Source organism: Vipera berus (genome assembly GCF_964194415.1).
Source record: "Vipera berus genome assembly, chromosome: 2".
Lineage (NCBI taxonomy): Eukaryota > Metazoa > Chordata > Lepidosauria > Squamata > Viperidae > Vipera > Vipera berus.
This window is the reverse complement of record NC_138203.1, coordinates 131,219,446-131,238,728: the sequence shown is the minus strand read 5'-3', so window position 1 is coordinate 131,238,728 and position 19,283 is coordinate 131,219,446. Positions and strand designations below refer to the sequence as shown.

General features: G+C 39.8%; 1 protein-coding gene across 1 annotated transcript in view; it reads right to left on the bottom strand.

The window, feature by feature from the left end:
• The window catches only part of LRP1 (LDL receptor related protein 1), a 323,131-nt gene that overhangs the window by 181,793 nt on the left and 122,055 nt on the right, over nt 1-19,283 (bottom strand). Inside the window, exons 5-7 of the mRNA XM_081319473.1 lie at nt 13,586-13,705; nt 11,593-11,721; nt 10,359-10,622 (exon numbers count right to left, since the gene is read on the bottom strand). Coding sequence (XP_081175599.1) covers nt 10,359-10,622; nt 11,593-11,721; nt 13,586-13,705 — 513 coding nt within the window. The remainder of the gene's footprint in view (nt 1-10,358; nt 10,623-11,592; nt 11,722-13,585; nt 13,706-19,283) is intronic.

Here is a 19,283-nt window from a genome sequence, read left to right as displayed (position 1 = left end):
ACTGTGCTACTGTTGTTCAGTACCACTGCTGTAAGCGACTGTAAATGCAAGGCAATTGTCAAATGCCCCAAACGCAATCATGTGATCATAGGGTGTACAACCACCAAAACTCCAGAACCAGATCCTACCAGATCCTAAATATTTGGGGAGGTCCCTTGGAACTTCAAATGGTTGCTTAGCAACAGATTATTAAGCAAGGGCTATCTGTAGGAATTTCTGGAAGGTCATATTTACTAACTTATATTCATATTGATTTTTTATCAGTTTTTGGCATGACTTTACTCCAAGAATTATGAAATCCAGTTTGAGGAGATAATAATTCTCTGTTAGAATCTCAAGGCCTCTGTTTCCAAGGAGACTGACTGACGTTTAATCAGCACAAGCCTATACTCCATATGTATCGTTTGGAGAAATCCATTTCTCATCTTAAGCAAATGGAGGTGCCCTGGCCGGTTCAATTGATATTCAACAATGATGCATTTACTATCCAAGAAAAGAAGCAGTTGATAGGGAGCAAAATCCAACAGTCCACAAGAAGCAACCGAACCAGAGTTTCAAAGATAGCGTCTAACTTCTCTAACAGACCAGAATTGTGATGGTTATAGCAAGCCACTGTGTGTGTCCCTGGATTTTAACCTATTTCCATAAAACATGAAATAATATGTTCTGTCTGAAAATTACGTGTTTAAGATAATATAATATTTTGATGGTTCTTATTCAAATATGGTTTGGGACTCATCAAATCTCTAACTAGCACTGGAAGACATCCATTTAGGAGAGGCTAAGTTAATGCTACAGTACAAAGATTTTTCTTGGCTTTGCTACTTCATCCAAAAGAAAGCTGAAAAATAACGTTTTCTTGGTCTCGGGAATTTCAACTTTTTTTGGTCACTGCAGAGAAGTCATTCCACATTCTGAAACAATCAATGGCCCCTGGTACCTCTCCCCTCCCTCAAGTGGGGAACCACCAGCAGCTTCTTCCAAGTAGATTGAACCGGAAATGGAAATGAAACTAGTTCAATACATACATTGGAAAGGGAAACCTTTTTTTTGGTGTGAGCTTTCCTGTTTGATCTATGGAAATGAAAGATCAGTAAAGACAGCAAACTAAGCCCCCAGATAAGCACGGGTAATACCCGTTTTATTATTTCTTTCCTTAGAGTACAAAGGCAGATGCAATGCTTTAGGAAGAAATGTGATTATATTTGGGGATGTTTACCCAGCCGCCGAAATACAAAATTGGAAATCAAGTTCAACTCCTTTCTCGGGAATCTAAATTAAAGCATTCATAATCCATGGGGATGCTCTATAAAATCCTTGGCTAAATCAAGATATATTCTGTCCACCACATTCTCTCAATCTGATTGAAGATGGGTAGAAAGCATTTATTCCTCTCATTACCTTCTGCTCTGCCTCGGAAACTCTCTCATCTCACTTCTACTTAAGAGAAAGCCAGACTGCCTGTACGACCTTGGGACTAGGAAAGTAAATATAAATCATTTTAAAATCCATGCTCCACAAATAAAGCAAAAGCATTCAGCAAATCCAGTAGTTCTAATGAAAAAGGACAAAAAGAAGACAGGAGTAGCATATGGACCAAATATCTACTGTACATTCCTGAATTAGATCCAAAGCTAAGATAAAATGGTTCCAAACAGCTAGTGAAAAAAGTTATCCATAAAACAGCATCAACAGAGAATAGCAAATTTAAGGAAATGCCAAAATACCAAGCTATGAGAAGCCAAGAAGGAAAACTGAACATCATTTAGCAATTCTTTATGCCTTTTAATTGTCTGTGCCTTTTAATGAAAATACGCTTCACGCGTTAAGAATCAAGCTTAGGATTCCCAGAAGGGGAAAAAATACTGTTGAGGCAGTTTATGCATAGAAGCGAACAATGAAAAGAAATCACTTGGGTAAAACTGGAACACAAACAAGGTTTTACTGTCTGGACTACTCAGTCCTGAGCCAAGGACCTTTAACTTTCTGCTGGCAAGTGTAAAGCCTTCCATTTTAATCCAGAAATTGGAGGATATCTGTCAGCGACATTCCAGTTGTTGTTTTTTTTAAAAAAAACTTTTTGAATAGTTCAGAAATAGCAAGTAATTTTGAAAATTCATTATAAAAGGCTTCCCTCAAAGGGCAAGGTATAGGAATGGATAGATAGCTCAGCCGAAGAGCATCAATCAAAGAGCATCAGTTCCCTAAAACAATCTGAAGCATCTTTAAGGAGATCTTTCAAAACCCCTGAAGAGTCACTGCTTACCGGTGTACTTTAATTTTGAAAAAGTGGATTCCTCCTAAATGCCCACCAGACAAATCTCATAATTCACAGTTGTAGCTATATGTATTTCAAGAAATGGGATTGAGGAAATGGTTGAGGCTATTATTGTTAATTTCACTAAAATATTCATATTTTTTAAAAGTCTGTGTTATGAATAAAGGAGCAAAATAGCAGCAAGAAAGCAGCTTTCCTCATTCCCAAATAATGGGGTAAAAAAATAAAGGAAGACTACAGCCAAATTACATCTTCCTGCCCTGGGAATATTTTTTCTATTTTTAGGAAACATCCTCTGTAACCAACTGTCTAGTTAATATACAAAATGATTCCAGTGAGATCTGGCTGCTTTCCAATTGCATAGTAACTGCTTGCTCTCTTCAGTTTTAATAAATAATTAGATATTAGTAGCAACAGATTTTGCCATAGAAGCCAATTCTCCAGACAATGAGGACAATCTCAAACAAGCACCTGAGTTAAAATAAGTCATTGCACATAATGGGTTATTTCTAGCACGAAAGCCCTATGGCTTCCAAAGATCTCATTGTTCTGGGAGAGGCAAGGTACATCTTAAGTCACAAGCCATAGCTTACTCAGCCTCACCACTTCTGATCAGCAGGTTGCCTGATATTGGGCACATCTATTATTTGAATGTGGGAAGGAAGCCGAAGGTGGTTTGAGAAGGGTTAACAATATCTACAAAATTCCAATTCCCTTCAACCATAATTAAAAGACTGCAATTCCCAGAGTGCAATTTAAAACTAACTTGTCTCAAGGCAACCTTAATATTAATGTCCAGAGAAAGGATAGATTTCTCCACAGCCAAATCAGCAAAGAGGTTAGAAGCTACTTTATATAACATTGCTTACCAACAGCAAGGATAGGGAATGCTATCTGCCATTCACAAAATGACTTTTAAGAAGTCCTTTCGTGCCACCTTTGGTGAAATAGCAAGAGTGTGAGGTTAGAACAAGCTCTTTCAATCTCACCAGCTTATCACTGGTGACTTTGGACCAGCCAATGTAGCTCAGTCACAATCTACCCTATCGATTTGAGTACCTTCATAGGTGGGATTTGAATTTTACAGAAGGAGAATTCAAGCTATCAATCTATAAGGAGAGTTTTTGAATATTACAAGCATTTGAGTGGACAAATTTCAGGAAGCATGCCTGAGTTGGGTAATAATTTGGAAGTGTAAAAAGACAAAATGTTAATGTAATGCCTGCTAGTTACATTAGCCAAATTTACTTAGACCAAAGCATTTACCATTTCCCAAATGAAAAATTGTAACTTCCTGTATTTTCCTTTTTTTAAAAAAAAAAATTCAACGCACATTTAGCATTGCCTATAAACCAGCTCACTGTCACTCCTAGTGCTACTGAGCAGCATCCATGGAGAGGATGTCAAAATCCGTAACACTGAGGATGCAATGTTGTGATAAAAGCCCTACTTTCTTGCACTAATGTTGGATGTACAGAAGCAGGCTGTCACACTTGCATCTTGCAGTATTTAACACACACACACACACACACACACACACACACACACACACACAAACTAGAAAAAATGGTGATAATTTCAACCAAGCCAAGCCTTGCTAAATTGGGTAGTTTAAGGCTTTAATTTGGCTAAGGCCTATAGCTATACCTATGACATCAAGCATACCAATAAAAAAGGATGAGATAAGAACCAAAACAAAGAAAATCACTTGGGTCCTGCACAGGGCAATTTCTTCTAGTAAATAAGCTAAAATTTGGAAATATGCAACACACTGACGGCATGTACATAGAATGAAGGCTACTGCTAAGCTTGTAAGCTGCCCTGAGTCTTCGGAGAAGGGCGGGATATAAATGGAATTAAAAAAAAATCTTGATGTATGGGAAAGTTAATGTAGGTGCAACTACTAGCTAACTGCTTGAGTAGTAATATCAGAGGGATACATCTAGTTACATATAGGTGCTGTCACAAATCAGCTAATTCATCATCTCAGAAGAAACTGGCTAGTCTTGGGACAAGACAGCAAATACTGTAATTCTCATGATGTAGAATGGAATGTTGAAGCGCTGAGACCATTGTGATTGCTACAGAAAGAACTGACCTCACTTGCATTTTTATTCTTACAGACTTCACAGAGCAAAGGCAGACGTGTCATTCATACAGGGTGTTTGATTTGTCAAGGCCTGAATAATCCGCACACTTTCCTAAGCGTAGTGATGTATCTGCACACTTCTCAAAAATCTGCATTACAAAATTTGCTTTTCCAATCAAAAAGGAAGATTCAACATATACTCTAGATCAGGGGTGTCAAACTGCTGGCTGGTTTCATTATACCCACCCCATTGCCGGCAATGCAAAAAGAGTTTCGACACGTCATGTGATGTCGCGTATTTGACACCCGTAGATAAAAATAGTACTGCCTTTATCGCTATTATTTCAATTTCCTACTTTGTTTTCTGCCTGCTGCCCTTCTCTCTTGAATTTAAGTGGGAACCAAACAGTACTGCCTTTATCACTTAAAATTCTGGGAGTTGAAGTTCAAAAATCTTAAAGTTGCCAAGGTTGGGCACCCTTGACGTAGATGTAATATGACCTGCACAAGTGAAATGTTGTAACAAAAAGTTTGTAAGCCAGATTCTACAACATAATGATGACACATGACGACTTGGTGGCTTTTGATCGGGGCCTCACTTACCCCACTTTATTCTATCACTAGTGTCTTCTTTACGTACTACAATAGCTAACTAAGTTCTTGGGGCATTTTAAAACAGCTTCCAAACATGAAATCAAAGAGCAATCAGATAGTACAAAAAAAATATCTTTATTTCTTCCTATCTCTTCATTGTCTACCAATTCTATTCCACACTAGTCTCCCACTCATCCAGGTGTTGCTGTTTTGTCTTTGTTCTTTCTCAAGAACAAAGGAACTGTTACTTGGAGAAATAAAGACCATGAAGATGGAGCTTGATACCATTCAAGTAGAGATAATCGTGGAACATCGTATATTATTCTTCAAAACATGAAAAAAAGCTTAGCGTTTACGTGTTCTTCCAACTGCATTTCCCTCTGCGAAGTCAGAAATGCATTGCAAAGACTGACATCTAATGCTACTGCAGCCTTTCTGCTTAGGGATCTGCGTATGACCTATCAGTTCGTTCCACTTTAACATCAGTCAGCAGCTGGGGGGATATGGCTATTCCAAATAAATAAGAAAATAACTAGTAATTCCTCGATCAGGAAGCATGCTTGTAGCTTTTCTCTTAAAACTCAACCTACCCTTTCAATATCTCAAGATGCTAGGCCAGGGCTTTTCAACCAGTGGTACGGGGTACCAGCTGTGGTACATTGGCACCTGGCAGGTGGTACGCAACCATCCAAGAAAAGTGGTAGCGGGGGAGGGCAATGAGCTGAACTGGTGGCAGCACTGCACAAGCCTGAGCGAGAGATGCCTGGAGCTGCAGGGCTGTCCAGGCTCAGCGGAAGCACCAGGATCAGTGCTTCTTCGGGGCTGTCAGAGCTCAGTGGAAGCGCCAGGATCAGCGCCAGGATCCAGCTGGAGCTCAGCGCTGATCCTGGCGCTTCCGAGCACAGAAGAAGCACCGATCAGCTGGAATGTTTTTTTTTTGTGGAGTTAAAGTAGTTTTCTTCCCATGCATCTTTTTTTTTATTCATTACATACATATGTTAATTTTCCAAACAACGTGTGAGCTGAGTTCATAATCTATTAATACATATACAAATTTCACTCTTTGGTTTTCTTCTCCAACCAATTATAAAATAGATTCCAGGTTTCATAGTATTCTGTTTCTTCTTTGTCTTTTAATCTCATAGTTAATCTGTCCATTTCTGCACATTCCAATATCTTCTTTATTAATTCCTCTTCTGATGGTACTCATTCATTTTTCCAGCATTGTGCATAGCTTATTCTTGCTGCAGTTATAATATGTAAAACCAAGTATGCATTTTGTTTGTTAGTCTTTTTTGGTAACATACCTAATAAAAATAGTTCAGGATTAAATATTACATGTTCTCCTAGTATATTTTCTAGCCAAGTATGTATTTTCCTCCAGTAAGCTTTCACTTTATCACATGTCCACCAGGTATGATAATATGTACCTGCTGCAACAACCCAGCAGATGGGGGGAATAAAAACCAAACAGCCCCCGCCCCCACTGCCAATCCTCAACAGAAATGCTCACATCAATGAAAACCTCGGACAGGAGGAAGAGCGCCGCCGGGCGGGCAGGTAGGTGTCTTGCTTGGCTGTGGCTTGGGGGGCACTTTTTCAGTGCCATTGTAAGCAAACTGTTGTAGGTCGAGGACTACCTGTACTTCATCACTTTTTTCCTTTTTTTGTCATCAAATTTTTGATACCTTGCTAGGTGACTGGTGGTACTCAGATGTTGCCATATCCTAAAAGTGGTACAATGGGTGAAAAGGTTGAAAAGCCCTATGCTAGGCAACAGCCCAGCACAGCCGATATCCTACGGGTATGCACAAGGACATATTTGTATTTATCCTGGTCATCTGCAACTTAAGACGTTGTCACCATTCAATGATCCTTTTCAATGTTTTGTCACTAAGCACCTAAAGGAGCTGGAAGTAAGTCATTGCCATCTCTTCTTTCAGATTTAAAGGTTCCAGATTATTTTTGCTTGGCAGAAGAATGATAGGAGACAGCTGTAGAAGACAGCTGTTGGAGATGGGCATATTTCTCTGTCTTAATCCAATTTCTTCTAAAAATTAAGAATAAACCTGAAAACCTGCTACCAATTCTTAAAACAGTACAATATGCAAAGAACCAAGGACATGTTCACAGCCCACTGTTAGTAGTTTTGGGGTAACTTTAAACTGCCATGTCTGTTTCAATTGAAGAAACAAATCCAAGGTGAATTTTCAAAGCAGGAACTAGGAAAGGGCAAATTGTGTTAACATAAATCAATACTGAGTCCTTAGAATACAAGCATACTGACAAATTTCTGCAGAAACTTTACAGATATTAAAACATGAATCTTGCTGGGCTGGACCCAAGATGTATCCCATTTACAAGAACAGATTCCCAGGTGGTCTCCCATCTGACAGAAAGCCACCACCCAAACTGAATGAATGGGAGAGATATAATCTATGAAAGAAATCCACATGGCCCTCAGTTTCTATCTCCACAAAGCTGAGCTAGAGAAGTGAATGGAATACAGTAAAGAGAGCAGTACAAAGAGAATTCAGGCTTAAGCCACAGCTATTGGCAACAACGTAGATTCCTCTTTTGCAAAGGCCCCTTCCTTGGCTGCCTGCTATGAAAAAAGATCAAGCCAAAATAATTAGCAATGTTTCCTTATAGCATGAGATTCCGGAAAAACACAACCACAATCTGCACTTCTTATTCCATATGAATCATCCTGATTTCCAAATGACTTGAGATTTTATTTCTCAATCACCATCTCCAAGTTGAGAAAGAGTGTCTATTTCGCCAAAAGTTAAAATAATAAGCAAAAGCAATACATGGATGTCACTTGAGCAACCCGAACATTAATAAGTGATGTCTCTGAAATTACACAATTTCTTGGGGGGGGGGGGAAGAAGAGAAGGCTGAAGAGAAAGGGGTGGCAATGTCACTAGAGGAAGATTGAGAGTATGCAACATACCAATGGAAAAGTACATAACATATTTTAAAATCATGTATATGAAGAATAATTCAGCAAATTAAAGTCTTAGCTTTGCCATAGATTTCCTGGAAAATGAGTGACCAACAATTTAGGCAGAGCTGCCCAAAATTTTCTGAAATTTGGCCTCATTCCTAAACTATTCTACTATTAAGAGGAAGGTAAGATAAACTAGTTTAATTTAAATGTGCTAAGTTTTTTGTATGGAATATATGTAGAACCTTGGTAGATTAAAGATGCCAGATGTGGCATGGGATACTAATACATACCCTGGCATTAGAATAGGTACACAGTTTTATGGGTATATCATTGACTTTTTCTGTGGATGGATTTAGGAGGAATAACTTTACTATCAATTCTTCTAGGTCACTGGCTTCCTAACACAACATGACAATGAAGGAATGAGACTGCAATTGTTCTTTAAATATGGACCCGGGGGATCCATATGAACTCACCCCTGTCCAAGTGTCTCCCAATCCTCACGTCATTGAGAACTTCAGACAAAAAAAGATGCATTGTCAAAAGGAGGCCCAGTGCATCACACGTCAAACTCCATTAAAAAACCAAGAGAGTGAACTAGGCTTCTATCTATTCCTTTAAGAACCTATTTTAATCTTCTGCTGCTTGCTTTTCTTTTTCTGCCCAATAATACTTTATGATAAATTATAGGATGCTGTGAATTAACTTGTTTTCCTGAATATAGTGTAAGAAAGTTGGCTTGACCCAAAAGTTACCCTTCCCAATGCAACAGCTGTAAAAAAGAAATTTCAGACATCGGTGGTGGCTCAGCACTTTTATTTTTATCCACTCTTAAATGGATTAAAATTGCTGGGCACTGCAGTCCTAGCAAGTAAACATACCACATTCAGAGTATTCCGTATATACACCAGCCCACAGTTTGGTATCCACCTGTTGGTCTACACATGTCAGAATTGCCAAAGAAGATATGGAGGCCTTGTTGCTCCAGATTCAGGGACCATCAAATCTGTGCACATCCTTTTCAAGAAGAAATACTATCAATGACTAAAAATAAATAAAACTAAACTAAAAATGAATAAAATGAAGAATCCAAAGACTCCATCCAATCCTTGGAGATATAGTATGGAACAGGGGTCCTCAACTCCTGGTCCTTGGCCCGGTGCCAGGCCACAGCCCATTTGGAACCAGGCCACAGAGGTTGCATTTGTGAAAGTGGTAGATGCACAAAACCATCCCCCCTCCCCGACGCCAATGCCGCCTCCACCAGTCCGCCGAGCCAGAAAGGTTGGGGACTGCTTGGTAATTTTGTCAGCTTTTTGTTATACTGGGCCACACTGTGTGATCTTCTCACACATACATTTTGGAAGCTCTCATTCAGAATATATTTACTCTGAAAACCGGTTTATATTTCTTTTCAGTTCTTCTTTATGTTCATCTCTTATTTGTACCCTTTAACAAAATAATAATCTAAAAATGTGTCCTTTTATATCCCAGTCCACGTTATATACTTTACCCAGTGAATGAGACGAGGAGCACAAGTAAATTTACTCAGACATGATTGAGAGGTTGAACTGGTAGTTATTTACATCATGGTATAGACTTGTGAAGGTCTAGAATTCCCTAATCCCAGCTCTAGATTAAAAATTATGGATGTCCACTCTGCTACAGTTATTTCCTTGGTTCTCGTAATCCTCAGCTTAAATATTGCATTATAGTTTAACCAGGCATGAGTTTTAAATTAAAAAAAATAAAGGCCAGAACATTTTGATAACATAAAAAGATTAAGAATTCTTTATGATTAAGAATATTGATCCCCTGTTGACTGTTTTCCAATCTTTGCAGAGGAGATTTCTTCATTATAAAACATAAGTATGCTAATAGCTTGAGGTCTATGAACATATATTTCCCAAATGCTTCCCCTTTTGCCTCTCTGATTCATTTCAGTTGCGATAAAATAAACATTATGTTTTTAGCTTCGTGTAAAGCTCTGTTAAAAGTTTTGCCAACCAGGGAGATGCAATCCTATGATTTTTGGCCAGATGGTACAGGAGCCATAGGATTCTCTGGTGCTCCCTGTCCCCAGGTGGAGATTAACAGAGAGTGAGGTTGCTAAGAGATCCTTTTCCAGATCTGTCCAGCAATAGAAAGAGTGAGAAGAAGGATTTCTGTAGGAAGATCAGGAGCAGGTAAAGGAGGCTGTAAGGTTATCATATCCAAAATATTTTTCTTCAACAACCATATCCCTGGAATCAGAAAATCTACAACAACTGGCATCAACCAACAACTATTACATTAAAAAAAGAATTTTTAAAAAAAAATCAACTGTATTACCTCTTTCTTTAAAGTCAACTAGCCCTTTGTACCTTAAGCATCAGATATTTCTCCCTTAAGAACAAACTGTAATTCTGTTTGGTAGTATTGAAATAGAATAAACTTCTACTTACGATGCAAGTTGAGAGAGATGTTGATAGTCCATTCCTCGACAAACCCTTTGAGGTTAGGGATTTTGGCACATTTGAGAACAGTCTGGGGGGAGCTGTCACCCACATGGATCCAGCAGACTGTGTCCTCTATGTAGTTGAAATCCATGGCAGTAGTTTGTTTGGTGCTGGTTGGGCTGATGTTAGAGACAGGCCCGCCGTTCAGGTAGGTAGCCATGATGTTCTGAGAATTGGCAATGAGGAGGATGGGCGGTCGTTCTACTGGTTCTGAGAAGAAAAGAAAATCCAGCAGAGAAGCGTGATCAAGGGAAGGCAGTGGCGTAGCGTGGGTTGTCAGCACCCGGGGCAAGGCAAGTAATTTGCGCCCCCTAACCCATGGATTTTAGCACTCGAGTCTGCACTGTCCCTCCCCCAGATAGTCCCTCGCTCTCTCTCCGCACTGCACCGCACGCCTGGCACCCCCCCTCCACAGTGGGCAGCGACCCGGCGGCTCGGATCAGATTCGCACAGCCAGCACTGCAGTGAGAGAGAGTGAGTGAGCCAGGCAGGGGCAGAGAGCTGCGAGTGCGAGTGTGCCCCCCCCAGATGTTGCGGCCGGTGCGGCCAGCACCCCCTGCACCCCCCACGCAACGCCACTGAGGGAAGGTCACATCTTTCTTCAGAGAGATACACAGGACAAACTTCCCAAATTGCTTGCAAAGGAAACCCCAAAGTAACACAAACACCAACAATTGTGTGTACCGGAGGAGTTCTTTTCAGCAACATTAAGAAGACGACCGACAAAATCTATGCGGAGACCTTTTAAGCAAGGGAGATAAGAAGAAGAAAAATCTGCTGTGCTTCCTATCACAAATTAAAAGGAGTGCACAAAAGAAGCACAAATCGGCTACTTGTGCTTCTTACAGAAAACAGCCAATCACTTGAAAATGGGGGGCCCATTTCTAGCAAGCCAACTTCATTCAAGGGAGTAAAATTCAAGATCTCAGGAGTATGGAGCATTTCACGTTATTAACATTTTCAAAGTATCTGAAGAATTATTATTTTTTTAAATCGTGCAGTAAATTTTTCCTACAGAAAACCAACAGAAAATAGCTGCATTTTCACCAGGCACACATATCTGTGAGAAACCAAGTGCGCTATCAAATGGTGCTTCGGCACTTAAAAATAGAAAACACTTTGCAAAGTGGCAGCCATTTCCTACAAGATATTCAACCAGGAATAAAAAGAAACGATGTACCGTTCTTGGCTTTGCAAGATTTGTGATCGGGCTGGAGCAGATACCCTTCTACGCAACTGCATGTGTAGGCACCATCATGGTTAGTGCAGGTTTGGCTACAGGTACCGTAAATAGAACACTCATCAAAATCTGTTGGAAAGAGGGGAGAAAGGGCAATTAAAGAAATACTTATTTTAGTTACTGTATTTCCTACAATTTTCACACCACCTAATCCAACAGTACTCAAAGCAGCTTACAAAAAAATAAAAATGCTGAATAATAGTAGCAGTGGCAGTGGCAGGCTTTGTCTGTTAGATTTGTATCCCACCTTTTCTGCAGAATATCAAGATGGCAAACATAGCACACCTTGCTCCAATTCCCCTGCAGCAACAGCCACTTGTCATTGAGTGTATATGGGATTGCACTCCCCTGACTAAGCTGGTGTGCGGTTTGGGGCTTGCCCTGGACTCACAGTTCCTGCTCAAGGAGCAGTTGGCAGCTTTTGTCTTGTGCACCAGCTGCAAACTTTCTTGGACCGGGAGGTCTTGCTCACGGTTATTCACCTCCTAGTTTGGATTTAGTGCAATGCCCTTTACATGGGCTGCCTTTGAAGACCCCTTGAAAGTTACAACTAGTCCAGAATACAGTGGCATGGGTTATATTGGGTGTTCATACATTCATCCATGTTATACCTCAGTACAATGTAGGAGCCGTGGTGGCACAATGGTTAGAATGCAGTATTGCAGACTGACTATGCCCACAGCCAGGAGTTTGATCTTGACTGGCTCAAGGTTGACTCAGCCTTCCACCCTTCTAAGGTCGTTAAAATGAGGACAGGTAAAATGGGGGCAATGTGCTGACATTGTAATCAGCCCAGAAATTACTGAAAAGCACTATGAAGTGGTATATAAGTCTAAGTGCTAGTGCTATTGCTACATTTTATAGTGTGAGGTGCACTGGTTCCCCTTTCCCTTTTGTGTGCAATTTAAGGTGCTTATTATCACCTTTAAAAGTCATTATTTTTTTTCTTGCATCTTGTCATTTTTAAATCCACTTTCAAATCAGTTTTATTCTTGTCAGATAAAACTTGTTCTTCTTCCATAACATTTTTAAACATAGTCTGTGTTTAAAAGGTAGATACTCTTAAAATTAATTCTTGCATTCAACATTCACAGTATCGTTCAATGTATCCAATATTACAATATTTTGCTTCATTCTGTATTTACAAGTCGAGTTTAAGTGATCTTCTCCTTTAATTCTTTCTAGTTCCTTCTAGTTCCCTCTAGTGTCCTATTTTTAAAGTCTTACTTTATTATGTCTTTTTAAAGAATTCAAAATAAAAGCATTTTCCCATGAAAATGATTATTTATAATTAATTCCAAAATCTTATTTCAACTGTATCTGCCCCCTTAGTATATCTATAGCTTTCTAAAATCAAACTTTTGATCACCCTTTTGCTGTTTATTTAAAAAATTAAGACTTTAAACGTAGTTAAAATTTATTTTGGTATGAATTGATGGAAATTCACCGGGTGCTGTAAAACAGGTCACCAACCTTTGTCAGTTGGTGGACCAGAGGAAAGGGGAGGGGAGAAGCATTTTACATGTGTGCATGCACACGGGGCCATGAGCACGCACGTGCTGCAAATGGGGTGGGGCTAACACCCGCATGATACTCACTAGCCCTGCCCCGTTCTTGTATGGTGCAGTGCCTTGTTTCTGTGCCCCACAGTGCAGCAGCGGACATTTTTGCACCTTGGAGCATGGCAGTGACCTGTTTTTGCACCCCATGGTGCAGTGGCGCCCTGTTTTCACATCCCGCGGCGTGCCGGCGGCCCATTTTCACACTCTGAGGCGCAGCGGCAACCTGTTTTTACGCCCCATGGCACAGCATCCTAATCTCTGAATAAGCATCTTAAAAATGTTCTTACTGTTCTTACCCATAAAGGGAGAGTTTATGCATGAGGTCTAAGGAAACCCAGAAAATGTAGCCTATCTGCTCATTTTTCACTTACCTTTGCAACTTTTCCCATCTTCAGCTACCTGGGAGGAACTGTTACAATAGCATGTTGGTCCATTCAGAGTTGGGACACAATGGTGTTGGCAGCCCATAGTTGAACAGTTTGCCAGAAGCTCTAAAAAGGAGGAGAAGGAGGAGGAGAAGTAGTATCAGTTAGAGGAATAGAAGGAAATTAAAGTTTTCAGCAAACTTACTACTATACATCCATTCCTCTTTTGCATTAATATTAACAACCGGCAAGAAAGTTCTTCAAGAAATTCCAAAGAAATTCCCTCAGCTACTGTAAAACCTCTTCAGGTTCATCTTAAAGTCCTGCTAACTGTGACACAAAAATGTCTTACTATTTTTACAGAATATACGTGCCAAGTTCCTATGATTTGTTGAGGTTGCTGCTGCCATGCCCTCTCCCCTCTGGTTGCTGGTCACTGCCCAGCTTGGCCGTTGCCTTAGGCTAGAGGAGAAACAGGATACCTGGTGTGTTCATATAATGCCTGACCTACTCCTTGCTCAGGCATTCTTCAGGCACTACAAGGGCTCCTTATTAACACTGATACAGCTGGTCTTCTGGAGGGACAATAGATTCATTTAATGTTCTTTTAAAAAAAATCTAATAAACCTGTGAGGTTTTTTTTTAAGGTGTTGGTTAACTTAAACTAGAAAAGAGTGCCGGTTCTGTCCCATCTAAATGGATTAAAGATTTCCTATTGCTTCTCCTAACTAGGTTTTTTTTTATGGCCATTCTTTCTCTTGTTTTAATTTTTGGAAGTGGAAGTATGGTCGCTCTGCCTCCTCTTATACCATTTTGCACACGCCATGGGATAGGTTCCAGGTGCAGCTGATTGCAAACATTTGCTGTCAGCATTGCCATCCAGCAAACTTACCAGCTTGAATATTTGGAAACTGAGTGAAATTAACAAGAGTTACATTAAGAAAAGAGTCTCTCTCCTAATCAGGTGATTGAAAGACTAGGAAACCTCTATCCAAAGACAGTCCAGCTAACAGGATTGTGGGGTGTAAGATAACCAGAATGAAATAGGAGGAAGCCTCAAAGGATCTCTGTCTGGAATCCTTCAGCCGTCATCTTTTACCGCACTGGCTTGTCAGCTGGACTCTTCTGGATATAGATCTACCAGTTTTCCAGAAGACCAACTAGCTAGCAAAGCCAAAGAAATTCCTATGCTTGAATTATCTCTAGTAAAACTGTAAGAAAAGGGCAACTCACAAGTCTTATTACTAAGGCAAATTAGAGTTCAGCCATCAGGGTACCAGAAATTATGCCAGCACAATTTTTCTGAGGACTCGAGAACGAGAGGAATGCACAGTAACACAACTGTGTGGTAGAGGCCCTTCTGTGACTTGTTTTGCATGTATATTGCACAATGCAATATTCAGGAAAAGCTTTGCTTCTACGCAGCACGTTCACGAAAAGTAATTCAGATTCAACTGCAATGTCAGTTTGTGTTCATACACTTCAGCTACACCATTCTTCATTTGAATCATTCTCATTCAAAAATAATGCAACTACGCTATCTATTTGCTATGGAGTCCTTGTGTAAATTCTTGTACTACTGATTTCTCTGCATTTCTTACATTTATGGTTTTTAAAACAGATTTTTAATTAAGACAAGTCACCAGGATAACAACTCAAGCAGGAATCCACACATTCTATAGATCCAAACCACTTTGTCTCAGTCTTTAAGCAGCCCACCTCTGGCTGATGAAGATTAATCAATCAGATAATGAAATAATCAGTCCAACACTTGTTTTCTATACCAATTTTATCAGATTACCCATATTTTCCAATTTGACCCTCTTCTATTAGAATATGTATGAAAACTCCTCATTTATTTAGATATTCCTTTACTCATTCATTCTGACATTCAACTCTGAGGCATGCCAGTCACTATCCTGAAATTAACATTGTATTACCGGTATGCTTCACCCTTGTAGTATCAGCCATGGGATGATTACATATTCTCTTTTAGAATTTCTCAGGGAAATTTCCTACGTCTCCTACCCAACACTATTTATTTTAAGAGTTGGATCAAGATAGGGCTTGAAAGATTATGGGGGTTTTGAAATATCCCCAGTAATGTGTCTCCTTGAGCAATGCAGTGATTTCATGACGTCCCAACAACACTGAGGATTCACCTCTAGAAAACTGAGGTCAAAAAGTCTTGAGTATCAGCCAAACGGACATTTGAAGGAGGCAGTGGCTACAGCAAAGTTGCCCTTGATATGTCTGGATTCCATGGTTAATTGCTACTAATGACTGCAATATATGTTTCCATCTGTCTGGCGGTTCCCCTGACACAAAGGGTAGACAAAGTGGGACCAATAATGAACTCTCCAAACAGGTCTTTCCTTTCTATTGTCCAAGAATCCATAACAATTCCAGATTCCAACAAAGACAATTGAGGAGTGTTCACACAGAATGTAGAGATTGGTCCACCAAAGTATGTAAGTGTTATACCTTCTTCCAGAATATAATAGCACAAAGTCAGAAAGATGCAAATAAAAAGCTGAGAAAAATGAGAAGTTGTAAAGGTAAAGGTAAAGGTTCCCCCACACATGCGTGCTAGTCGTTTCCGACTCTAGGGGCCGGTGCTCATCTCCATTTCAAAACCGAAGAGCCAGCACTTGTCCGAGGACGTCTCCGTGGTTATGTGGCCGGCATGACTAGATGCGAAAGACGCACGGAACGCTGTTACCTTCCCACCGTAGTGGTCCCTATTTTTCTACTTGCATTTTTTACGTGCTTTCGAACTGCTAGGTTGGCAGAAGCTGGGACGAGTAACAGGCGCTCACTCTGCTACGCGGCACTCGGGATTCGACCCGCCAAACTGCCAACCTTCTGATTGACAAGCTCAGCGTCCTAACCCACTGAGCCGCCGCGTCCGAGAGGGCCTTTTTTTTCTCCAGACTGAAAGCCCAGTTTTATTCTCTGACATTATATATTCTCAAGCAACATGGGGCTGAATCTGGGCTCAGCAATCTTTCAATTATTAGGGGCTATTTCATGCTTAAAAGATGTCCAATGACTGTTCAGAAAGACCATCCCTTTTTTTCCCCCATTCATTTTTGGAAGAGGGGAGTTTCTTACTGATGGGGATGGCACCAGTAGGACACAAAACCACTTTAATCCCATCTTCAATTACTGTCACATGCTCTGAAATACTGCCACTGAAATTTGATGGCAAAAGGATTGAACTTTAGTGACACAATTTCAGATTGCCTTCGTAAGGATAGAGCGGTTGAATAATTCGACTCCCCAAGGGCTTCTACTGCTATTTCCACTGATGTTTCAAGGTAAGGTAAATTAGGGTAAAGGTTCCAATCTATTTAGAATTTGTAACTAAATTTAAGCAGACCAATCATGGGGGTATTTAAGGTCTGCTAAAGGAACACTGGGAATCAAATGCAGCCCAAAGATTGCCCACCCTAGATTAAGTAAGTATGACCTAATTTGATACAAATTGTCAATCCTAAGATTCTGCAGTGCACCAAAAAAGAAATGGATATGCAATTATTCAGAAGTTCTGGTTTCTTTGTTTTTTGGTGAAGTGCACTAAAAGCAACATGCTGCCCATGAACTTGCATTTAAAGAAACAATGAGGTGCTTGATAGGCCTACCTATAAAATTTTCCTGCTACCTTCTCAATCTGCAATTGAGCCTGAACCCTGAATAGGAATGATGCCAGGGCATTTTTATCAACTTTTACCTGAATGCTATTATTGATTAGATTAGAAAAGACAAAGCTCCTGGTCATATGGCGGTTTCTAGTTCTGTTCAAGGGAACACAAGTCGAGATACCTAGCATATCTTTTGATCTATGTCCTAGATCAGGAGTAGGCAACCTCGGCTCTTTTATGACTCATGGACTTCAACTCATAAAAGAGCCGAGGTTGCCTACCCCTGTCCTAGATCAAAAGAAGAAAAGGTTTAGCAGTATGGCAAAGTATGTAGCCTAATCCTTTGCATGAGTTTTACTCTATTCAAATTTACAGTGCCTAAGGTATAGTAAGTTCACTTCTACTGCATTGATAATATCTGTCTGTCTTCACTTCAAAGGGACCTTCACAGGACCTTCCATTGTTAAGTAAGAAGATACAACAGCAACTACTTAAATGGCCAGCAAGTCTCCTTACTCCTTGGGCAAGTTTATCCATGTGTGAACTTCCCAAAACAGCACAAAGTATATACTTGTCAGGCAAAGGGCAAGCTTTAAGTCCTATTTATGTGAGCATTACTGGAGCTCATACTAAGAAAAGACCGCTGTATCCTCCTTTGAATAAGTCTTGGTTTTACTACTGAATTCCAAGTCTCTCAGTTTAGCAGGACTTACTTTTTCTTCCTTGGACTTTTATATTATATCTCCAAAATCCACTACATGAGCTGTGTCTTCACAGACAAAAGATGCCTCCAAACAGAAGAACATGTTAATACATACTATTTCAACCACAGGCTATTAAATGCAAGACCTTCAAGTCTAATCAATTGCCTATAATCTCAACACATGTGTAAACTTCTCAGTCAGTCTCCGTACTATCTGAATACTTGGCTAAATGGCTTTTTAATTATCTGGGAACTACCTACCTCACAGTTCCCAGCTACACCAATGCTTGTGACATAAAGACACCATTCAAATCAGAACATAAAGGAGGAGGAAATGTACCAAACACCAATCGTTCAAATTCAGCAATAAGATAAGCTTGCCTAACTCCAATTATAAATAGAAGCAGACTGGACTGCGGCATTTGTGGCTAACAAATAACGATGTGCAATAACTGGCATGCCTGCAATGATGAAAGGTCTGCTCTCCTAATGTGTGTCATCAATGGTCAGTCTTTCAGATCATTTACAATCTGTATGTTTCGCTTCTTCTTTTCTTCTCTGTGCCTGTTGCAGCGAGTCATTTAGATGCTGTTCATTATAACAATAGCAATAGCACTTAGACTTACATATTGTTTCATAGTGCCTTACAGCAGTTTACAACATCAGCCTATTGCCCCCAACAATTGGGTCCTCATTTTACCGACCTCGGAAAGATGGAAGGCTGAGTCAACCTTGAGCCAGTCGGGATCAAACTCCTGGCTTTGAGCAGAGTTTGCCTGCATTCTAATCACTGTGCGACCACGGCTTCTATATACTCAGCACTTAAGATTTTAAGAATGAAAGCACTCCCACATTATCATCATATGAATGGTCCTTATATCATAATCATCATCATCTGAGATGCCCTTAAATAAAACACACAAATAAACAGAAGTCTCCAAGGATGAAAATTTGCAGATTTCCCAAGTGTGGTCAAGTACATAATAGTTGAAGCTGCTTGTACAGAGATGAAGTGTCAAGTGATACATGTTACTCTTAATTTCATTTTCAAACTTCCATTCCTTGCCCGAGACCTTTTTTAATCTTATATTCATATACGTGAGTGTATGTGTATGTGTATGTGTATGTGTATGTGTATGTGTATATGTATATGTATATGTATATGTATATGTATATGTATATGTATATGTATATGTATATGTATATGTATATGTATATGTATATATTCCCTGGAACTTTACAATCTTCATCAAGAGAATGTTTAACAGCCTATGTTTTCAATACAGATCAAACCCTGTCTCAGTTATTGTTAAAATGAACATTTGAAACCTGCTAAAAGCAATTCTACAAGCATAGC